The 24,334-nt window shown below is 40.2% G+C and overlaps 2 protein-coding genes across 2 annotated transcripts; one reads left to right on the plus strand and one right to left on the minus strand.

The window, feature by feature from the left end:
- Positions 1-1,052: 1,052 nt before the first annotated feature.
- On the plus strand, positions 1,053-19,857 carry LOC115419112 (host cell factor 1-like). The gene is made up of 28 exons (XM_030133735.1): positions 1,053-1,204; positions 2,364-2,564; positions 3,062-3,210; positions 3,503-3,663; positions 3,761-3,969; positions 4,339-4,423; positions 4,544-4,650; positions 4,740-4,919; positions 5,018-5,260; positions 5,362-5,510; positions 5,610-5,792; positions 5,879-6,100; positions 6,486-6,590; positions 6,703-6,919; positions 7,216-7,352; positions 7,444-7,591; positions 7,719-7,939; positions 8,962-9,709; positions 11,254-11,399; positions 11,979-12,113; positions 12,229-12,436; positions 13,302-13,577; positions 14,083-14,189; positions 14,276-14,410; positions 14,499-14,684; positions 15,559-15,856; positions 17,194-17,257; positions 17,351-19,857. The coding sequence occupies exons 2-28, from the start codon at positions 2,369-2,371 to the stop codon at positions 17,388-17,390; spliced, it is 5,055 nt and encodes a 1,684-aa protein (XP_029989595.1). The 5' UTR covers positions 1,053-1,204; positions 2,364-2,368; the 3' UTR covers positions 17,391-19,857.
- LOC115419168 (ras-related protein rab7-like) lies at positions 18,768-23,706 on the minus strand. The gene is made up of 5 exons (XM_030133818.1): positions 23,549-23,706; positions 23,188-23,314; positions 21,702-21,920; positions 19,896-20,021; positions 18,768-19,806 (listed from the first exon to the last, which is right to left on the minus strand). The coding sequence occupies exons 1-5, from the start codon at positions 23,602-23,604 to the stop codon at positions 19,720-19,722; spliced, it is 615 nt and encodes a 204-aa protein (XP_029989678.1). The 5' UTR covers positions 23,605-23,706; the 3' UTR covers positions 18,768-19,719.
- Positions 23,707-24,334: the final 628 nt, after the last annotated feature.

Consider the following 24,334-nt stretch of genomic DNA (forward strand, 5'->3'; position numbering starts at 1 on the left):
ATGAAAAACTTGAATTAGTCACAAGGAGATAAAATATACAAAATAAACAGACCAAATGGAAAGACATGTACCATAGAATTTTAACGAACTGTGAATAAAATGAGTGGGAAATATGTATGGTGCTTAAGAAACTTAAATGAGTAGCATATGGAAGTTGATGCACATAAAACACAACATATGGAAATCCAGAATAAAATATATGTTAGAAAATATATCAGTGATACACGTTTGTGTTCATTATTGTTGTTACTTGTGTCTTAATAAACATACCAAATATTAAAAATATTAAACGATTTTTATTTTACGGCATTTCTCTTATAGGCTGATTCACACATCTATCCTATTCTGCAGATTGGCGAAACTAGTTTTAAAAAATATTTCAGGAAAGCGGTTTGTATCTGCGCAATCAAATCTCTCCCAAGGGACAGAAGTTTATACATTTTCCAGATGTGAACTTCTTAGAGCATATACTGTTGTACATTAAACTGAATTTAGTAACTCTGACGTGACCATAAAAAGCCTCAAAAATACAACTCTGCCTATGCTGAATATATGGACAACCTCACTGTATATTTATTACAATTTATTATTTTCCGACTAAGTTATGTGCGCAGTTGGGGCTCTTGTGTCAGTAGAGGGCGCGCTCATGGTATATGTGGGCGTGGCACTTTTATTTCTGTGAGCACTAAATCTGTAAATTACTGTTGCTGCACTATTATTTTCTACATGTTGTAATATCTAAGTAGGTTTGGGCCGAGATAAAGTTAGCTTCCCCTTAAAATGCTGAAATAAAGAGGTTCCTGTACGGATGTCGCCATCTTTAGTAAGGGACAATAAGCCCCGCGATATAAGACAACTTGTTGTAAATTGCAAAAACTCATCAAATGTTTACTTTGCAGCGATTCCAACAGTTTTTTGAAGCACTTCACTGAGCACGGTATGTTTCACCGATTTTCCGAGGCATATAACAAAAAAATACATATGCGATAAGATCCGAAATGGTCAGCGAGCGGGTCTGTGCCGCCATGTTTACTTTGGGTGACGCCAGCTCTCTTCCATTTTCCTCCGCCTCTGGTTGTCAAGAAGATGGCAGCTTCCAGGCAGGCATGAGAGGAAATACTTCTTCACAAATCGAATGAATTTGGATTATTGCCGCGAGATAAGACCACCTATCAGTGTTTTTGCAATCACTGCATCGAAATAAGTAAGTGCAATTCTAAAATAATTACGCCTTTTGGGGGTTGTCATGTTTTGTTGTGGCAAGCCGCCCGGCCATTTTTCTTGTGGGATCTATAGAAGTAGGCCGATTGTCGAAAAGATGGCTGCTTCCAGAGACGGCATGAAACATAATAACACTTTGTTTATGCAGTTAAACTCTGTTTAGCTACGATTTCGGAGTGTTGTTGCAATTGCTTTTGTGTCAGGTAAATTATGCATACCAAAATACCATGAAAGTACATTGCATTTAATTGTAAAATTAGGCGACGCTTTGACAGATGTCAAACGTATTGCTAACGCTGTTAGCATCGGCAAATTAGGTTGAGCAAGTAGCAGCTAGTGCTAACGGAATGTAGCTAATGTTTGAAGCTATATAAATACAGCGACGGTGTCCAAAACGCAGTATATTTTAGTATTTCATTCGATGGGAGTTTATGAAGGCGCTTTTGGCAAAACGTGCAATTGTCAAAGTATGATTTAAACATTTTTCTAACAGTAATATTCGCTGTAAAGGGATTGCAAAGATTGGCTAGCTTGCTAGCTACAATATGGCGACTCCCAGAGAGGCATGAAAATAGCCGACTCTTGCTAACGGTTTAAACTGTGGATGAAGTATGTATTACAACGGTGTATATGTCCGGTTTGCTGACTCGGTGATAATGCTTTGAATTTGCTTTCATTGTTACGCGTTATTTTGCTAATGTAGTTAGTAGTCTTTTGAGTATTTTTCTTGTTCATTCGCTTCCGCCATTTTTCAGACTGGCAGTAGCGTTAGCGGGGGTTTGTTTGGCTGCAAGATGGCTGCTTCCATAGATTGAAATTCAATGGTTAGAAACAACTAAAACAAAACTTGCATGCCGGATAGATTTCATTTTATTTCCTAGAACAACATAACGCATCAGTTGCTTTACAAGGGGCCAGCAATTGCTTGAAAGCTTTATTCACTTTCATGTGTCGGAGTGTATGTATTTATTAAGCGAAGCTAATTGCTAACAGTTAAGCTTCTCAGCTGCAATGACCGCACCAACTGCTTTTCAACTTAACTGCAGTCCCAAGTCAGAGGCTGCTCTTATGTTTCTGCCGTCGAAATGCCACGATCGCTTAAGCAGCTCAGACAAATGATGTTTTATTATTCCCTTCGACAGAAGTCATGTCTGCTCCTGGCTCCGCGGTGTCTGGAACCACGGCGTCGGTTCTGCAGCCGCGGTGGAAACGGGTCCTCGGATGGTCCGGTCCGGTTCCCCGGCCCAGACATGGACACAGAGCTGTGGCTATAAAGGAGCTTATGGTTGTCTTTGGCGGAGGAAACGAAGGGATAGTGGATGAATTACATGTATACAACACTGGTGAGATGAACTTAAACTGTAGAAGTTAACCTATTGTTTGATACAGTGATATATATCTGTTAAGATGCTACGCAAAAGTGAAAAGCTTATAAAGAATCATTTCCAATACTACCTCTACTTATAAGACTTACTTTGAATTTATAAAGACCGATTCGTGATGTACAGAACCGAGTCTTGTACAGGCCTCAGCAGGCCGAGCAGAACCGCCTATGATTAAATTTGGCCCCCTCTGCTGGACAAGTATTTTTAATGCTCGTTAAAAAAGGCGGGCTAAAATAAAATGGATGATGATGGTTTGTTTAAACATATCCTCTGCCTCAGTTACTTACAAACAAACCACTGAAGACATTCAAATTACACTAATCTTATTTGTTTGCTTCCATATGTAGCTTAGATGCAAGTAAGATAGTTGTATTAAGGTTGTTATTTTATAATAACATTTGTTTGACCAATGACTTAAAATTACAATAATTTGCCATTATTGTTCTAATTTCTAGCAACAAACCAGTGGTTTATACCAGCAGTCCGTGGTGATATCCCTCCTGGTTGTGCTGCGTATGGTTTTGTTTGTGATGGCACAAGATTGCTCGTGTTTGGAGGAATGGTGGAGTATGGAAAGTACAGCAATGATCTATATGAACTACAGGTAACTTATGATGTTATATGATATGATACAACGTGTGGAAGTACAAAATGTTAAAGTTAGTTATTTAAGATCATTTTATAATTTTTAAATGGTGATGGGGGGGTGTTTGATCCAGATTTGATGTACACATACATTAAAAATAGGCAGGTATAATCTGTATAAAATGGCAGATTTGAGAATAATCACAAGTGGATGATGAGAACAAAGACAAATCTGTGAATTGATTGCTTTGTGTTCCTGTCAGTCCCAATTAACTCATTAGATGTTGGTTGAAATATTGTTGTAATTTTAGGCAAGCAGATGGGAATGGAAGAAGTTGAAAGCTAAAAACCCCAAGAATGGCCCCCCTCCCTGCCCTCGCCTTGGCCACAGTTTTTCCCTGGTGGGCAACAAATGCTACCTGTTTGGCGGTCTGGCCAATGACAGTGAGGATCCAAAAAACAACATTCCCAGGTACAGATGTTTTTACAGTTGGTTCCCCTCTGGATCACCACTGGTGCAATGAATAAAAACTTACAATGAGCATGACTAATGAGTTTTTCATTCTTAGATACCTGAATGATTTGTACACACTCGAGCTCCGTGCGGGGTCCAGTGTGGTAGGATGGGATATTCCAATCACATATGGAGTTCTACCTCCGCCACGTGAAAGCCACACCGCCGTGGTATACACAGAAAAGGCCAGCAGGAAATCTCGTTTGATAATCTATGGCGGAATGAGTGGTTGTCGTCTTGGAGATTTGTGGACTCTTGATATAGGTGCGTCTCTTCAATGAAACTCAACTGTAGTTATTAAGTCCTGTTATTCCTTTAAGATGGTATTCTTATTTTACATCCAATCACACAATATACAGTGAGTATTGTTGTGGTTCAAAGTGCATTCTTTTAGGAAGGTATCAAAACTTTGTGTGTTTTGTTAAAGTTTTGCAATCACTTTTCCTAACTTCATTCATGCATATGTGGCCTCTTTGTTTAACTTTGATACATAGTGCTGAATGGAGTCATTAAAGAGTTTAGCTGATTAATCTGTGCCAGTATGAATGCTTGCTGACTATTAATATTGGTAAAATTTGGCTAATATAAGATTTCTCAACTGAAATTACTTGTACCTAATGTTTGTGTCTTCAGATACTCTGACATGGAACAAACCTTCAGTAAGTGGCACAGCGCCGCTCCCCAGGAGTCTTCACTCTGCTACCACCATTACAAACAAGTGAGACAGCTACTGCACCTTACCAATAACAAATTAAATGTGGTTTTCTGAAATATTAGTGGAAAAGACGGTGTGTAATCAGCACATCTGACTTTGATTAATTTTTTTTCCTCTGCACAGGATGTATGTTTTTGGAGGATGGGTTCCTTTGGTAATGGATGATGTCAAAGTGGCCACACATGAGAAGGAGTGGAAGTGCACAAATACTCTTGCTTGTCTAAATCTTGGTGTGTTCAAGTTTAATAATTATTTCAGTAGATTTCAGAACAAAATTGTGTGGTTGTATCTGGGTTCACTGTTGTGTTTTTGTCTGTAGACACTATGTGTTGGGAGACAGTATTGATGGATACTCTGGAGGATAACATCCCCAGAGCCCGTGCTGGCCATTGTGCTGTGGCAATCAACTCCAGACTCTATGTCTGGAGCGGTCGTGATGGTTATCGAAAAGCTTGGAACAACCAAGTGTGTTGTAAAGACCTTTGGTACCTGGAAACTGGTAAGTTTCTGAACCCAGACTGATTTTCGTCATTAAAAGTAATTCGAGTGGTTCAGGTTGTCAGCTTTTAACTTAAAATTCCTTCCCTTCACCCTCAGAACGGCCACATGCACCTGCCAGAGTGCAGTTAGTCCGTGCCAACACAAACTCATTGGAGGTGAGCTGGGGCGCTGTCTCCACCGCTGACACCTACTTGTTACAGCTACAGAAGTATGACATCCCAGCAACTCCAGCTGCAGCCTCGCCAGCCATGAGTGCAACGCCATCCCAGCCAGTTAACTCCCCGAAGAGCCCCGCACCTGCTGCTGCAGCACCCACTGCTCAGAACCTACCACAGACAGGTATAAAGGAAGAGTGCCATCTCTTGTAAAATTATCTGCCTTTAACTTCATATTACCACAATCATTTTGCAAGTCTGGTGATTGTTTTTCATATTTCATAGCTGTTTTGAAGGTTGCAGCTCAACAGTCTGCAACAGGTGCATCTGTGGTCACTGTTCGACCCAGTCAGCCTGGGAAATCCCCTGTCACTGTAACATCCCTTCCTCCCGGTGTCCGAATGGTTGTGCCTGCCCAAACCACTCAAGGATCGGTACAAACTAATTATCTCCATTTTTTTTTTACTATGTTGCAATTGAAACCCACCAACGAAAATGCTGCATTCAACATTTGTTAACTTTTCTATTTTCAGCCAATTGGCAGCAGTCCTCAGATGAGTGGCATGGCAGCTTTAGCTGCAGCTGCAGCAGCAACACAGAAGATCCCACCATCCTCAGCTGGCACTGTCCTCAATGTTCCTGCAGGTGCCACCATACTTAAAACGGTAGCGGTTTCACCTGGCACAACCACAGTGAAAGTGGCTTCTCCAGTAATGGTATAGATCTCATTGAGCTCTCATTTCTTTTATTTTCAGTAAGTCAAATATTACCTGTTTAGAAAAACAAATCATTCTGATTGTAGGTCAGCAACCCAGCCACTCGGATGCTGAAGACTGCTGCTGCCCAGGTGGGCACAGCAACTGCATCTTCTCCTACCACCACCAGGCCTATCATTACTGTCCACAAGTCGGGTGCTGTTACAGTGGCCCAGCAGGCCCAAGTGGTAACCACTGTGGTTGGAGGAGTCACCAAGACCATCACCCTGGTTAAGAGTCCCCTCACCATGGGGGGCAGTGGAACTCTGGTAAGACAACTGACTTAAAGTTGCCCATCTTAATCCTCTGAAACAACTCTGAGGGCACCCTTTGGTGCTTTCATTTGCATGCTGTAAATTTCAGGCCTTTCACACTTGGTGTGTATTTTTTTTTTATATGTCACAAGACAGTGACGGTATCCTCTGAGTCTAAACCAGTGGGGAGGGAGTAAAGGTTGGCCTACAGTGACTGTTGGAGAACTGGATTAAGAAAACAGGGGGTGTGATGTTAGTGATCTGCATGGCTGATTGTCTGTTAGGGCTGGAATGATACATAGAGCCACCACATTAGTGGTCCACCTTTCCACTGAGCTCCCTGTGCTGTCCGATGTTTTCTGGTGACTCATGAACTTGAGTCTCTTTCCTATGTCGGCAGATCTCCAACCTTGGCAAGATGATGTCTGTGGTACAAACCAAGCCAGTGCAGACATCAGCTGTCACAGGCCAGGCTTCCACTAACCCTCTCACACAGATCATACAGGTCAGCTATCTGCATGAGTGCAGGAAAAAACAGGAGGTAGCTTAAAACTCCTGAGACAGGCACTAGATGTCGTTCTACAAGCGGTTTGCATAATGTGCGCTTCTCTCCTCAGACAAAGGGTCCCCTTCCAGCCGGCACCATCCTGAAGTTGGTGACCTCTGCAGATGGCAAGCCCACAACCATCATCACCACTTCCCAGGCAGGAGGCACAGGAAACAAGCCCACTATCCTCAACATCAGCGGCGTCTCGCCTACCACCACTAAGCAGGGCACCACCATCATTAAGACCATCCCTATGTCAGCCATCATGACCCAGCCTGGAGCTACAGGTACAAACTCAGTTCAGTTTACTTTGTACAGCTGGCACATTTATAACATGAAACTGAACAAATCAAAATATGTTAACACAACTGCATGAGCTCACACAAAACTGAAGCACATGATGTCTTTTCCTTTGATTTCCACCTGGTTTGTGTTCTTGGTGAGTGGTGATGAAATGGTTTATTTAAAGCACCACTGATGTAGTTTTAATAGTTTGCAGCTGCACATTAACCAAAGTCTAATTGTAGAGTAGTGTGTCTTGACAGATGATGAATATTGATTTCATGTTTTTATGGCCATACAGGTGTGACGAGCAGTGCAGGCATGAAAACGCCTATTACAATCCTTACCACAAAGGTGATGACCACTGGAACACCTGGTAAAATAATTACTGCAGTGCCCAAACTTGCTACTGCAGCTGGTCAGCAGGGACTGACACAGGTAAACTGCGTGTACATTAAATCCTTATACAGCATTTCCTTTACCCTTGAATGTAATATGCAAGGATGGTCATCCTGAATTTTGTCTCTAGGTGGTTTTGAAGGGTGCCCCTGGGCAGCCAGGCACAATTTTGCGTACTGTGCCCATGAGCACAGTGGGTGGTGTTCGGCTTGTTACACCAGTGACAGTGTCTGCAGTTAAACCCACTGTCACCACCTTGGTCGTTAAGGGGACTACTGGTAAGAGTGATGTTATTGTCCTCAAGTGATTTACTGTTATCAGTCGATAATATTAATATAAAGTGTGACTTGTGTTTATATAAGATGCTAAGCTCTTTGTCTCTTGTTCCATTCATCTCCTTTTAAGGTGTCACCACTCTGGGGACAGTCACTGGTACAGTCTCCACTAGTCTGGCAGGAGGAACTGTAGACACTTCCAATGCATCTCTGGTTACCCCCATCACCACACTGGGAACCATAGCGACCCTGTCCAGCCAGGTCATCAACCCGACTGCCATAACGGTGTCAGCTGCCCAAACTAGCCTGACTTCTGCCTCAACACTGCCCTCGTCCACCATCACCGTGCAGGTGAGACAGCTCCTCATCATCTCTCAAACTGCTTTAGTTTTCATGCTACAGTAATTTCATCCACAATTCTATTGGCTTCTTTTCTCAACCATGCAAAAAAAGACACTCCATCTCCAAAAACCTTATTCCAATTCTCAAATTTGAGAATACTGTAAATGTAGAAATAATAAAATTGAGTTTGGCTCTCTTTGGCAAATAGTTTGGCACTATTTTATTTTATTCTGCTGTTTACATTCTGTTTATCCATTTATTCCTTATTGCACTCATTTATTGCACTCATCTATTGCACTCATTTATTTTTAGCTTGTTTTTAAAGTTATATAGACCATATTTTAATTCTGTGGATTCCGGAAGCCAAGCAACGGCATTTCGTTGCCAAAATCTCACTGCTGTGTTTTTTTTTTTTTTTTTGTGCAATGACAATAAAGGAAGTCTAAGTCTTTGTAAAAATGTGAATAAACCACTTTTAGAGCTCAGTGAAGACTGTCTGGAGCAGCTTATTTTTCCCTCAATAATCTTTTGCAGATAAATCATACAAGTGCATTTTTATTACAGTTGGCACTAGCCATTGAAGTAAATCAGACCCAACTTTATCCATAGTAACATTAAAATATATCAAATACCACATTTTTCAATTAAGCCCATGGTGCATAAATCTGACTTTTGGGATCAACAGTATACTGACAAGTGACTTGAGAAATTTATACATGTAAAATAAATATTTTTGAGGAAATGTTTGGAAAAGGGTCAATAATTAATGGTATATATTGTAGCTATTCATTTCAAAGGAAGGTTACCAAAGAATTAATTGACTAATCAATCATAAACTAATTGGTAGATTTTGAATTTATGTTAAGTGAATGGATAATGAATCATTTTATGCCTAAAGGAATTAAAAGTTTTAATAATTAAACTCCAACAAAGTCAGTGCATCGGTCAGAAAAACAGTGGAATAAGAACCAGAGAAAAATTAAACATGTTTTATGACTCAGTGATCAATGAAACTGGTTTTCTGTCCCCAGAACCAGCCCACACAGGTGACTCTGATCACCACTCCCAGTGGAGTAGAAGCCCAGCCAGTGCAGGATCTACCTGTGTCCATCCTTGCTTCACCCACATCAGAGCAGCCCAGCTCCACTGAAGCTGGAGCTGCTGGAGAGGGCTCTGGGACTGTCACCCTGGTTTGCTCCAACCCACCCTGTGAGACACATGAGACAGGAACCACCAACACAGCCACCACCTCTTCTGCAACCATTGGAGCAGGGCAGGTTTGCTCTAATCCACCCTGTGAGACTCATGAAACAGGAACCACCAACACAGCCACAACTGCATCCTCAAACATGTCTGCGGTGCGTGTGTGTTCCAACCCGCCATGTGAGACCCATGAAACCGGGACAACAAACACAGCTACCACAGCCTCAGCTAATATGGGAGGAGTTCAGCAAGTATGTTCTAACCCGCCCTGTGAGACCCATGTGACGGGCACCACCAATACAGCCACCCAGGCCTCATCGAACATGAACGCAGGTCAGAGCGCAAGCACAGGCGCCGTTCAGAGAGTCTGCTCTAACCCACCCTGTGAAACCCATGAGACAGGAACCACCAACACCCCGTCCACAGCCACCTCCAGCATGGGAGGTGATCAGACCAGCACAGCAACAGGCCAGGTCCAGAGGGTCTGCTCCAACCCACCATGTGAAACGCATGAGACTGGGACCACCAACACAGCGACCACTGCCACCTGCACCATGGAGACAGGCGAAGGCTCAGGTATACACATACTGATTAGTAACTGCTGTGTGAGTGGCCACGTTTCCATTAATTAACTTTTAATGAAAAATTTGTAGAAGTGTCAGAATTTTCAGTGACAAAAAATCCTTTACACTTGCCTGGATTGTTGTCGTTTTTTCATAGGACAAAACATTTAACTCTTTAAGTGCCAGACAGTTAAGGGGCTAATAAGCCTTAAAAGTGCTACAGAATTTGGCCGTTTTTCAGTATTTCGCGTCGTTTTTATAATATTTGAAGAATCCTGCAGGAAACCGCTCGGTAACATCCGACCGATTGCTGATTAGATCCAAAACGCACCGGACGCAGCCGATTCATTATTGATCATAATTTGCATAATTTATAATAATAATAATAATAATAATAATAATAATAATAATAATCTTTATTTATATAGCACTTTTCATACATTAAAAACTGTAGCACAAAGTGCTTTACATATCAGTTTAAAAATCAGTACCGCCCCACACCCACCCACTCACCCGCACACACACACACATATACATGCAAACCCACAAGCTCACACATACTTAAGAAGACTGACTGAGCACGGGTAGACCAGAACAAAAATGTACAAGTAAAAGTAAAACATCAATTTAGGAGGCGCTGTCTCAGGGAGCCATCCACACCAGGATGCAGCCGGCGACCAGGCACCAGCAACACAGCCCCGCATCCTAACTAGTGGGAGAGGGCCAACTGGGACCCCCACCCACCAGAAAGGAGCGGACCCCAGTGAGAGAAGGCGCCACAGCCCCCAGAGTCCACAGCCGCCCCCCGGCATGGAGGGCTCCCTCTGATGAAACACCGGAGAATAAGAAACATTAAAAAGATATAAAAATATTATTCGGTCGCGTGACCTCAAATTCCCGTCTGATTGGTCTCAAAAGGGGGACACAGAAAGAACGTCATCGAAATGTGAGAAAGAAATGGGGGTGGATGGTTTGTTTGTACACAAATGTGGTGTGTTCTCCAAAGCCGATCTGATCAGCCCGTGGCACTTTACAGGTTGTTTTCGTAAAGCCGATTTAATCGGCCCATGGCACTGAAAGTGTTAACATGAATGACCAATCAGCCATTCCCCCAACTTCTCACATAATAGTAGGTACATGTGCTGTGTACTGGTCAGACACCAAACTATACCTCAGTCTTATCAAAGGAAAAGACCCAGAAGAAGAAAGTGGCAGTAGAATGGTTGACTTCATCTGCTTAGTTTATTCACAGCAAACCATTTGATGTAAACATGCTAAAGTTATTTTTCAGTTTGTGTGACAATTCAGAATTTCACTTAACAGTTGAGAAACAGAAGTACTGATACCCAGATAAAAGACTTGGAAGAATTCTCTCAATACTATTTGTTTTCCGTGTTTGACATTTGATTTTACTCAACATTCTTGCTTGGATTTCAGTCTGTTTCAACTTTTGTTTTTTCCCCAGGTCGACCTTTATTCTTTTTTTAACCTTGTGCACGCTATAGTACAGATTTTGCTCGGTCCAGTCTAATCATGCTTGATGTTGCCTATCTGCAGCCCAGCAGACAGAGGAGGGAGCTGAAGGTACGAGCAGCGCAGAAGTGGCTTCCACCACCGCAGCATCTGGCGTGGTTACCACCACACAGGGAAGGGCCATCACTACTGTGACTCAGTCCACACCAGCCCCCGGACCCGCTGTACCTGTAAGAGTAGTACTGTTACAGACACACCTTCACTGGTTTACAGGTTTTTTTTGTTGCCTTTTTAGATGTGATTTGGGAAGTTTACAACTCAATATTAACAAAAAGCACCCGGAGATCCTTCAGTTCAATTATTATTATTACGGATTTATTGATTCTGAAATATCAAATATTCTCTGCGGTTGCCTTTCAGTGACCTTAATTTCTTTTGCTAAAACTCAGCTCATAGTGTGGCTATTGATCTGTTTCATTCCACTCTCATAACACACAAAATACTTAAGTGATAGTCTTTCTCCTCTTTATGGATTTGTGGGTGACTTAAGATGGAGGAGAAATCTCACACTTCTAAACATTATTTAACAGTTACTAGGGACAACATAATAAAACTATTCATGGTTAAAGTTTGGAAAAAAAAAAATATATATATATCAACAACAACCAACAAGAACTTATTCACAGGCAAAAGGAACAGATGGTGTGAAGACTATAGCTAATGCATGATTAACTGTCAGAAACTGATGCATACTGTACAAAAAAACAGAGTTTTAAGTCTGTCTGTGATTCTGTCTTGTTTCTCTGTAGTCAATCTCCTCCATCACAGAAGGGGTTAGTGCTGCTGCCAGTTCAACAGAGGAACCCATGCAGACAGATGAGACGCCAGCGACAGAAGCAACACCTGCAGAGGATGCAGCCACTGCTATGGAAACACAAGCAGAAGTAAATACTCTAGAACTACATGTTTCAGATAATGATACTAATGCTTTGCAACAAGATGTATGTAAAATAAATACAAACATAGATGAAGAAGAACGACTGTCGTGTGTTCCCCCAGGGAGAAGCAGCAACAGCAACTGCCTTGAACCTGCCGTCAGAGCTGATGTCTGAAAGCCAGGGAACCACACTCATGGTGACAGGGTTGTCGGACGAGGAACTGGCTGTGACCGCAGCAGCAGAGGCTGCCGCTCAGGCTGCAGCCACTGAAGAGGCCCAGGCCCTGGCAATACAGGCGGTGCTACAGGCAGCTCAGCAAGCCGTAATGAGTATGTAGACAACTATTTTTAACACTTGACTTCTCCTTGGGTTGATGAGTGGCATCAAATTATGTATTTTCATGGTAGTCTTTGCAAGGAATGGGTCAACTCTAAAATTCTAGGCTGAAAAAAATAAATAACCAGCACCATGGCCACACGGTCACATCAGTGAGCTTTTTCTACTGGTGAATGTCCTGTTATTTAACAGAAGGCCAGTAGCAGAGAAAGAGATGAACGTTGGTTACCACTGATTTTCAGCTGATCAGTCATTTCATCCATATAAAGGGTGCATATGGGCGCTGGAAATCTTTGAAAATGCTTGAATTTTAATGTTGTGTTTTCAAGGTCTGAAAAGTGCTTGTAATTCTAACTCTGTGAAATGATTAATTTATTTATTTTTAATATTAACTCTGCCAGGTTAGATGACAAGCCAAAGTTACTTATATCGAGGTGATGGATTTTGAAAAATAAAACTTAACATAAAAAAAAAAAAAAAAGCGGGTGTTCTCAGGTCGACACCACGTACAGTTTTATTTGAATCTTTGTCGATGCGAGTGTGTCTGAAGAATGCTAAGTAACTTCCCTTTTTTTGGATATTTGTGTTCTCCTGTAATATTTTCTAAACTTTTTGCTATGATGAAACATAATTTTAGATGTTTATAGCATAATTCAATGTACATCATTTTGATTTAAAAGTGACAAAAATAATGAGTGTATGTATTCCTGTAGATATGGATTTTATCCCGGCGATAAGGTGAAAATGACCTTTTAAAAGTGCTTGAATTTGACCTTGAAAAATGCGTATGAACCGTGCATATAGGAAATGCATAAAAATCAAACCTACTGGTAATGAATTTTCTAATCCTGTTTCCAGATGAGGGTGATTCTGCTGGAGAGAGCCAACAACAGACCAACATCCCCATCATGCTGACCCAGCAGGAGCTTGCAGCGCTGGTCCAACAGCAGCAGCAGCTGCAGGAGGCTCAGGCTGCAGCGCAGCAGGGCGCCGTGGACACCAGCTTACCCACCGAGGGTCTGGCCCCTGCTGACAGCCTCAACGACCCCTCAGTCGAGAGCAATGGACACAACGAAATGGCAGCTGCAGTCACTAGTGCCGTGGCGTCTCTGCTGCCACGTACCACTGCAGAGAGTAAGACGAGGCTTTTTTCCTAACGGCAGGGTTTTTATGTTGAACAGCATTTACTGCAGGGTTGGTACGGGTGCTGGAAATTCTTGAAAATGCTTGAATTTCAATGTTGTGTTTTCAAGGTCTGGAAAGTGCTTGTAATTCTAACTCTGTGAAGTGATTTATTTATTTATTTTTAATATGAACTCCACCTGGTTAGATGCCAAACCAAAGCCACTTACACAGAGGTGATACAGTTTGAAAAATAAAACTTTATCATAAAAGAAAATTCAGGTGTTCTCAGGTCAACTCCAGGTACATTTTTTATCTTAATCTTTGGTTTGATACGAGTATGCCTGAAGAACACAGTGGCCTCCCTTTTTTTTGGCTAAAACTTTGTGTTCTCCTTTAATTTCTAAACTTTTTGCTCTTGTGAAATTTGAAAATGACCCTTAAAAATGCTTGAATTTGACCTTGAAAAGTGTGTACGAACCCTGTCACCAACTGATCTTGCATATTTCTTTTGCAGCATTAGCTCCCTCAAGTACGTTTGCACCCTCTGTGTCAGTAGCAAGTCCGGCCAAGCTGCAAGCAGCAGCTGCTCTGGCCGAGGTCGCCAATGGCATCGAGGGAGAGGTGAGTCAGACCTTCTGGTTATTTTTGTCAGGTCAAGGAGAGAAAAGGCCGCTTTAAAGACTTTGGTTATTTTTCTTTCAATACAGAAACAAGCTCCTCAGCCAACACCAGTGAAGCCGGTGGTAAAGAAAGAGAACCAGTGGTTTGATGTGGGCATTGTTAAAGTGACAAACATGGTCGTCACCCACTTCTACGTGCCAGCAGATGATTCACACGGAGATGTAGGTGTCTCAGATTTCCACTCATCGAAGGATGAAAGGAGTCTGAGTGTTGAGTGGATATGTCATGTCTTTGTGTCATGTTTTCTAGGATGACTCCGGCATCATACCAGACTACAGCCAGATGAAGAAAATGGAGCTTCAGCCAGGAACTGCTTACAAGTTCCGTGTTGCTGGAATCAACGCTTGTGGTCGTGGAGCTTTCTCAGAAATTTCTGCTTTTAAGACTTGTCTACCGGGCTTCCCAGGAGCACCTTGTGCCATCAAAATCAGCAAGGTAAACGCACCACATAAAAACTACTGCTGAGATTTTATGTTTCATTGTAGGTTCAACCTACATGTAGAGCTGTGTAATGTGATGATAGAAAAATATTAATTGCTTCATATAGTCTTTTTTTTTTTTTTTTTTGACAAAAGAATCATGTCAAAACGGTACATAAAGAGCTTCTAGACTATTTACATTTAATTTTAGAAGGTCATATTGTATATTTTGTTACATGCTTAAGTGAAGTGAAATGGAATAATTAAACATGAACAACTATAATTAATTTACTTTCAACTTAAAATCCTTGTGATTCACACATAAAGCTCCTTTCCGTTTACTTTAATCCTATAAACTTTTAGAATTTTCATAAATCGTTGAATTTTTGTGATCTGCTAACAGGGTTCCCTCAGGGTCTTAAAAAGTCTTGAATTTACAAATCTGCATTTAATACCTTAAAATAGTCTTTCAAAGGGATGAAATTTGATCTGGTAGGTCGTCAGTTCTGTTTCCATAAACTTGTTGGCTGTGTTGTGTTTAAATGTGTCTGTTAAATGTCCAAACTGCAAAGACAGTAACGTTGGTCGACTCTGTTTCACCCGTTCCCAGCCCTGGTGAAGAATACCTCAGAACGGTTGGAATCAAAGCGTTGGAGTAAATAAATGTTTTCCTAAATTCTAGGACTCACAAATTTGTGCAACTATGGCTGTGAAATAGGCATCCAATTCTGTTCTAAGTAGCCTTTAAAAGGTCTTAAATGTAACTTGTTGAAACCTGAACTAATGTTTGGGTCCATGTTACACATCTTTACTGATAAGTGTCCGTAACCTACTGCCAATCCTCCAGAGTCTCCTGGGCTGAGTACTGTCTGTTTTGTGTCCCTGTGCAGAGCCCAGATGGTGCCCACCTGACCTGGGAGCCTCCTTCAGTGACATCAGGAAAGATCATCGAGTACTCCGTGTACCTGGCCATCCAGAGCAACCAGACGGCCGAAGCCAAGGCCTCCACCCCGGCCCAGCTAGCCTTTATGCGCGTCTACTGTGGACCCAACCCCTCGTGCTTGGTGCAGTCGTCCAGCCTGTCCAACGCCCACATTGACTACACCACCAAGCCCGCCATCATCTTCCGTATCGCCGCCCGCAACGAGAAGGGCTACGGTCCCGCCACCCAAGTCCGATGGCTGCAAGGTGAGTTCATGATTGCATACGAAGAGCTCAGCTTTATTTGAATCAGAATACCAACATGTGGGCCATCAGATACACAAAGATAAACCAGTGTACTGGAAACGGTTAAGTTGGTCCTCCCCCTGCTTTGTGACCTTGTGTCTAAACTGAGATAAAACAAAGGAAATTGTTTTTCAGTGATTTATTGAAAATATACAAATATTTTTAGAGGAAGTGCAGGAGAAAAAGTAAGAGAGAAGAGACAGTTCAGTTTTCCAGTTGAACATTGTAACTGCAGTTCAGGCTAATGAAGAGCTCTGCTCTAATCTGTGGGTGTGTTTGTATTATTCTGTCATACATTTGTCATAATTATTGTTCATAGATAAATTATAGCCATAGACTGCACATCAAATGGCTGAGTAATAAACATAGAACCAATCTGGGTAAATCGAAGTTACAACAGTAGAAAATAACACTAACACAGAATGAAGGGGAAGGATGAGCGAAGGACGGGAGGACTGGTGTGGTCTAAGTTCAGGGAGAGAGTGGGAACCCTGTCCATGTGATTGTGTCTGATTTTACAAACCTTTTGTTTTTAAAAACCACATTTTAAGCAGGGGTGTAAGAAAATATTGGTTTTGCAATATATCATGATATTTCACTTCACGATACTGTATTGATATTAAAAAGTACTGTAGCAATATTTTTAGGTATTTATTCAAATGCAGACATGGCGTAGATTCATTTATATTTTCTGTTTTTCAAGCTCTTTTATTTCTATATCACATGGGTATTTTGTTCTGTTTATTTACTACAAAAGTACTATTGTGATGTTGCAGGTCATAAATATAGTTTTTTTGAAATTGGTAACACTGTTTTGTTAAATAATGGATAATTCAAGCACTTTTTACCTTCTGAAAGAGGCAAATATTTGTTTTTTATTGGGAATGCACAAAAATAATATTCTGATGTTGGATGATTCAGGGACTGAACACTATGTATTCTTTTCACAATAGAATATAAACATTTAAGCAGGATCTTGAAGTATAATGTCTGTAAAACATTTACTTGTGTGTTGTTGTTTTTTTTTTGTACTGGTAAAGCAACATATTAAAACTTTTTTTATCCAAATGCTGCACTGTAAGTTTTTCCAGGAAATAATCTTTAAAAAAAATATCGCCTTGTTAACAGTATTGTGATATATTGCGATATATCGTATTGTGAGTTGTATTGCATCGCCAGATTCTTGCCAATACATAGCCCTAATTTTCAGACTTGATCTGATCAGATTCCATCTGATTTCACTGGGCATTTTTATTTTTGGCAACATCTTAATTTTTATCTGTTCTTCTGATTTATAGAATCTGGCAAAGATGCTGCTTCTGCAAAACCGGCACCCAAAAGACCAGGAACCTCCCCTGATACGTAAGTGCACAGTACATGTGTCTCAGTACTCACACACACTCTCACAGGGGCTGATGATTGGATACTCATACTGGTTTCTTGTGCTCTCTGCAGTAAGGCTACTGGTCCAAAGAAAGCAAGGACGGACCAGTGAGGTTGCCCCGAGCCCCCCCCTCCACCCACCCAGTCTTTTGTCCTTTTTCCACTCGCTGTCCTTTTATCAGGAAGACTGACCTTCACCCCCTCCACCTCTTCATCCTCATCCTAATCTCATCCTCCACCTTCAAGTCTCAGATCAAGACAGCAGTGGAGGCAGAACAACAGTATGAAGCCGAGATGAAAGTCAATCTGAGAGAAGTTTCTGTAGATAAACCCTCCTTCCTCCTCGTTCTGTTGGTCGTACTATTTTTAGAGCAACACAAACTTAGAAGCACATTATCTTTTTAAGCCACACCCCCTTCCATCCTTTTAACATCTGTTTTTGGCTTGTTTCAGTAGTTGAGCAGTATAGAGAAGCATTTACATCTTTCACAAACTGGGAGCCAGCCTGAGCGTGATGTTTCCTTTTTTTGTCTTTTGTTTTGTGAATCCTGGGGGGATGTAGAGAGAGACTACATGAAATGATGTACAGTGTTGAAAAAAATGCTGTGGAGGCATTAGTTTAGATGAGAGGAAAAATCGGTATGGAAACAAATAAAGCACTTGTCCTCAATGAAAAGAGGACATCAATTTTTTTTCTTTTTCTTTTTTTTTTTTTTTTTTTGCAAGAAATTTTGCTTCGAGAACCAAGTCTGTACAGTCATCATACTGGACTCCAGTCTCCTGGTAATGTCATCACTGTGCGCTTTTTACCCCAAGATGAGGACTGGTGGCCGACACTTTGACGTGGACAAAAAAAAGGCAAAGGAAGAGATTTGTAGAGAATGAATGACAGACTTTGCTAGGACAGAGACTTGCAGCACACACAAAAAAAAACCTTGCAAAATTTTCCCAAAAAATTAGCAAGCAATGACGCAGAGGATCTTTTGTGTAGTTTATTTTTGTATTTTTTAAGCTTTTTTTTTTCTCCTGTGTGTATGTGTATGTCGTGTGCATTTTTAAAACATCACTTTTTTTAACTGTTGTTCATCCCCATAGTTTGTGTTTGTGGGAAGATGGGTGGCTGTACCGAGGTTGCCACTATATTTTTAAAAATCTTCATTCAGTTGGTTGTATGTTCTTGTCGTTAACAGATGGTAATGAAAGAGAGGAAGACATGTGTATATGTTCCAAGTAGAACCGCAGAGGTTATAGGACTGAAGGGAACTTTTGAAGTGGACCCAGGGAGAGAAGAGTTTTTCCTTTGTTTACTGCATCCTACTCAATGCTTGTGTTGCTTTGTTTGCCAAACAGGGAATTTAGCCGGGTATGAGCACCACAACACCTGCTTTTCATACCCACATCCCATTAATATCCCAATCAGTTGTCCTACTCCTACGCCTTTTATGCTCATAAATGTGGTGTCTCACCTCTTCTTTAATTTTTAGAATGGCAAATTATATTAGTAGACATGATTTCCCTATCCTATTGATGTATGTGAATCCATTTAATAAATTTCCATTTTTTTCTTTCACGGCTCTGTATTTCAGACTACAGATGGTGTGCAAGCGAACTGTGACATGTAAGCGCGTATGTCTTTGAATGGGAACGTCTTGGGAGGAAAGCTTACATAGCCAGAGTGTACTCACTTGTAAATTAGTTCGTTCATAGAGCAAGAATAAAAAGAAAAACGAAACAAAAAAACAAAAACATCTTGGCCTTTTATATAATTACCTGTAACAAACTGTTTTTACATGTTGGTCATCTCTTGATTGCCTTTTGTGTCTTTACTTATAAAAGAAACAAATATATATATAAATATATATAGTCTCCCTGATTGTTCTAATTTGCTTCTGTCGAGCTGATTCACTGTAGGAGTCTGAATCACTGCTACGTTCATTACAATACAAACTTGTACAGGGAGGAGGTTTCTGAACGGACATGAGTGTATATCTACTTTGTAAGGGGCGGCGCTTCGGTTGTGACGCTACCCGCCAGGAAGATCAGGACCAAGTGCCCGCGTGCCGCCTTTTTCTCTGGCTCGCACCTTGGTTTTCCGTTTGTGGTTTTCTCCCGATTTCCTTTCTAGAACTGAACTTTCTCTTCATATGCATTCATAATTTTGTGCGTGTCGGTGTGTCTGTTGAACAAAACTAGACATGCATGCAAAAGCAGTGTATTTTAGTAGTGATGCCTTAAGTTAGACCATAAGCTGAAGGTTCTCAAAAAAAGAAAAAAAACATTTACTGAGTTTGTTCCTCTCTCCATGTGGTATACAATTGTGTCCTTTCCTTCCACAGTACCTTTGCTGGGTCACTCTTTTTGCGCCCTCGTTAGATAGGTCATCATCAGCAGTGCCGAGGTCTCTCTGGACTTTCCCCCCCCCGCTGGGACCGGTGCTGCTCTCAGCACTGGCAGTTGTTGCGAGTTTCTCTCGGCTGTTTGCAGGTTATCTGGAAATGTCCTGTATTTTCCAATGTGTGTTTTTTGTACTGTAGGGAGTAATGTATCTTTTATCATCAAAAATAAACATGTTAAACATACGCAGGGGTTTGTGTGGTTCTTCTGATCAGATGCTCACCTGTCTGAAGCCCCTCTGAGCTGCGCATTGGAACGGACCGTCCACGTCCACGTCCTGTTCGGCACTTCCTTCAAAATAATCTGCTCCTATTTCCTCGCACCACTGCAGGGCTCGACTGCGAGAAACCTGCAAAGACAAACACCAATGAACATCCAGGGGTCTTGAGTTTACTAATGTGCATTTAATACCCAGGGTTGGTACAGGGGCTGGAAATCCTTGAAAATACTTGAATTTCAATGTGTTTTTAAGGTCTGGAAAGTGCTTGGATTTTAGTTTAACCACTTGAAAGTGCTTGTAATTTTAACTCTGATGTGAGTTATTTATTCATTTTTAATATTAACTCAAGCTAATGCTACTTAAACAGGTGGAATATTTAGAAAAATAAAACATGTCATAAAATAAATTCCAGGTGTTCTCAGGTCAACTCCAGGGACATTTTTATCTGAATCTTTGTCTCTTTGGTTCCAGTGTGTCTGAAGAACGACAAGTGACATCCCTTTTTTTTTGGATAAAACCCTGTGTTCTCCTTTAGTTTCTAAAGTTTTTGCTGTTACGAAACATAATTTTAGATGTTTATACCTAATATAATCTACATCATTCTAATAAAAAGTGAATAAAATAATCTGGAGTATCTGTATTCCTGTAGATATGGGTTTGACCTCAGAGATAAGGTGAAAATGACCCTTAAAAGTGCCTGAATTTGACCTTGAAAATGTGTACTAACCCTGAATACTTAAAAAAAAAAAAAAAGTCTTTAAAAGTTACATTTAATACGCTGGTTCTTCAGTTCTGGTGTCACAAACCTGTTGGCTGTGTTGTGTTTAAATGTATCTGTTAAAAGTCCAAACTGCAAAGACACTAATGTTAGTCGACTCAGTTGCACCTGTTCCAAGATGAAAAGATGAAAAACTGTATTTTACACCAATTATTGGCTTGTATTGATAGGTTTAGTGGATTAAACATGTTATACACTGCAAAAATCTAAATCTGACCAAGTGTATTTTTCTCATTTCTAGTCCAAATATCTCATCACATGTAAAATATGACAATCACTGAAAGAGGAACTTTTCAGTGAAATATAAGAACTGATTTATAGACAACAGATCTGGAAAATCTGATTTCAACAAATCTGACCAAGATAATTTTCACTTGTTCCACTGGCAGATTTTTTTTTATTTTTTATTTTTTTGCTTAATTCAAGATTTTTCGCTTAATTTAAGAATTTATTTATTTATTTTTGCTTAATTCAAGATTTTTTTTTTTTTTTTTGCGTAATTCACAATTTTTTTTTTGTTTTTGCTTAATTCAAGATTTTTTTGCTTAATTCAAGCAAAAAAAAAAATCTACCAATGGAGCAAGTGAAAATGATCTTGGTCAGATTTGTTGAAATCAGATTTTCCAGGTCTATTGTCTATAAATCAGTTCTTATATTTCACTGAAAAGTTCCTCTTTAGGTGATTCTGTTTTATTTTGAGTGTGATGAGATATTTGGACTAGAAATGAGAAAAATACAGTTGATCAGATTTTTTTTTCAGTGTAACAGTAGATGGTTCTGGTCACCAGTGGATGTTTGGGTCTTTATGGGTTAATAATTTTAAACCTCTTTGCATTTTCACTTTTTTCTGCATAATTCTGTCATGTTTTAAAGGTTTGAGTCGGTGCTTAATACTGTCGTTAATGAATCTGTTTTTTGTTTTGTAAACTCTCTGGGGTTTATCAGTTCATTTCACTGCAAACAGGGTTTAGGGTTAGTTCTTTGGTTCCTGTTGTGTGGTGTCCACTGTTCTTTTTTCAGTGTATAAATACCTCCCGCTGGTTCAGGTCGGTTTTGTTTCCCAGCACAATGAAGGGGAACTCTTCTGGGTCCTGAGGTTCTCCCTGGATCAGGAACTCCTTCCTCCACTGCTCCAGGGCACGGAAACTGTCCATGGACGTGACATCAAACACCAGAATGCAGCAGTGGGTTCCCCGGTACAGGGGTGCTCCCAGGGACTGGAACCTCTCTGTGCCTGCTGTGTCCCAGATCTGAGGGGTCACATGGATCCACATCAACTCTACAGACAGGACCATCAGGACCACCAGGACCAGAATACATTGCCACAATTTTTAATTTCAGAAATTCAAGCGGTTAGTTTTTCTAAAAGGTTGAGAATTTTCATATTTACCCAAAAATAACTGTCTGAGCTATTGCACATTCTACAATGATATCGTCTAGACCAGGGGTCTCAAACATGCGGCCCGGGGGCCAAATGTGGCCCACCATAGGTTCCAATCCGGCCCGTGGGAGGAATTTGTAAGTGCAAAAATTCCACAGTCAAGGCCGTTGAACTCATTTTAGTTCAGGTTCCACATACAGACCAATATGATCTACAGTAAAATAATACAATAGCCTACAAAAAAATAATGACTCCATATTTTCTTTTCAGTTTGATGTGAAAAAATTAATATTACATTATGCCTATGAATAATGACAACTTCAAATTTTTGTCTTTGTTTTAGTGCAAAAAATAACATTAAATTATGAAAATATTCACTTTTACGAACTATCCTGTAACAATAAAATGTGAATAACCGGAACAAATATGAACAACCTGAAATGTCTAAAGAAAATTAAGCACAATTTTAACAATTCAATCCATAATGCGCATGTATAAATGATAAGTTGAGGCATGATATTGTTAAAATTGCGCTTATTTTTCTTAAGAAATTTCAGTTTTTTCAGATTATTCACATGATACTTTATAAAAGTAGGTATTTTCATAATTTAATGGGGTTTTTTGCACTAAAACAAAGACAAAAATATGAAGCTTTCATTATTTATAGGTTATTATGCTATTATTTTACTGGTCCGGCCCACTTGAGATCAAATCTTGAGATCTGAATGTGGCCCCTGACAGAAAATGAGTTTGAGACCCCTGATCTAGACGGTTTGTTTTTTTGTCTGTTGTGGAGCTGTTTTTATTTAATGTTTTTATTTTTTATTTCTGATTTTTGGTTTATTTATTCTTTTTTTCTGTTGTTGTTGGTATTATCATTGTTACTGTAATTGTTTTGCATTGTGTGCTGTTGTTGATTTTTGGTTTTTGTGTTGTGTTGAGTGTATGTACATCCTATTTGTTGAGTGAGTTGTGGGAAATTGTGGTGCTTTGTTTTTGTGTTGTTGATGACCCCAGGAAGAGTAGCTGCTGTGGTGTGCAGCTGCTAATGGGGATCAAACTAATAAACTAAACTAAACCAGGGCTGTGGGAGCCTTTAACGTCCTGGTCTGTGTGTGTATGGATGGTGGATTTACCTGCAGGGTGACAGTGTCCTCCCCCAGGTTTAGCGTTTTGGAAAGAAAGTCAGTCACAAGGGTGGCCCGGTACATGTTGGTGAAGCGGTGACTGACATATCTGTTCATGAAGGAGGACTTTCCCACCCTGAGTAAACACACACACACACACACACACACACACCAGGTTAAGACTCAACATTCACTTTACCACCACAAATATGCTGCAGCCTTTTACTCATTTCACTGTAAATAAAAAACGTCACTTTTAAAGACGACAAAAGTTGAAGTATTTCCCCAAGCACACAACATTTAACTGAAAGTGAAAGTAAATCACAACATTTCTTTCAGTAAATGAAGGTTAGTAAAACAGGGACTTTACCCAGAGTTCCCTATGAGGATTATTTTCAGGGTGACAGGTCCTGTTCTCTCCTCCATCTTCAGATCTGATCACACTTATTTCCACTGGACTCAGACCTGCTGCTGCTGCTGATGCCTTCAGGGTCTGCACGTAACTTTGTGTTGTAGCCGTACTTTGGACTGTTCACGGTCATCTGTCATAGAAAATGAAATGATCCCGCCTCCAGAATGTCTCACATGACACAGAAACTCTATGAACTTATTTTTATTTTTATAAATTTAAGTTGCCACTTCAGCCATTCAAGAGAACTTTTTTTTCTTGATGCAATTAGTGTGTGTGAGAGAAAAATATATTCTTTCTTTTTGTAGATATGATATGTTAGTGTTCTGTTTTTATTTCGGTCACAAATGAAGAATGAAACGATTTAAAAAAAAAAAAAAAAAAAAAAAAAAAAAAAAAAAAAAGATGGTGATTTTAAAACAAACTCATTTTAGTTGGGGGGAGGGGGGGGTCATCTATAGCCTGGACCAGTAAAATAATAACATAAAAACCTCTTAATAATGACAACTCCAAATTTATAATTATATTATGACAATGTTTACATCTACAAACATGAACAACCACAAACAACCTAAAACTTCTTATAAAACATAAGTGGAATTTTAACATTACATTATGTCATCATTTACACACATGCATTAGAACGTACAGATCACAAGGCATTGTATTGCTAAAATTGTACTTCCATTTCAAATACTTCTACTACTACTACTACTACTACTACTACTACTACTACTACTACTACTA

This window comes from Sphaeramia orbicularis, chromosome 5, assembly GCF_902148855.1.
Source record: "Sphaeramia orbicularis chromosome 5, fSphaOr1.1, whole genome shotgun sequence".
NCBI lineage: Eukaryota > Metazoa > Chordata > Actinopteri > Kurtiformes > Apogonidae > Sphaeramia > Sphaeramia orbicularis.

Coding starts and splice junctions, on each gene's coding strand:
- LOC115419112 (XM_030133735.1), top strand. CDS start 2,369: ATGTCTGCTCCTGGCTCCGCGGTGTCTGGAACCACGGCGTCGGTTCTG. Junction 5,793..5,878: donor AAGTGGCTTCTCCAGTAATG/GTATAGATCTCA, acceptor TTCTGATTGTAG/GTCAGCAACCCAGCCACTCG. Junction 14,685..15,558: donor GTGCCATCAAAATCAGCAAG/GTAAACGCACCA, acceptor GTCCCTGTGCAG/AGCCCAGATGGTGCCCACCT.
- LOC115419168 (XM_030133818.1), bottom strand. CDS start 23,604: ATGGAGGAGAGAACAGGACCTGTCACCCTGAAAATAATCCTCATAGGG. Junction 21,921..23,187: donor AGGACACTGTCACCCTGCAG/GTAAATCCACCA, acceptor GTGACCCCTCAG/ATCTGGGACACAGCAGGCAC. Junction 20,022..21,701: donor CCGACCTGAACCAGCGGGAG/GTATTTATACAC, acceptor TTGTCTTTGCAG/GTTTCTCGCAGTCGAGCCCT.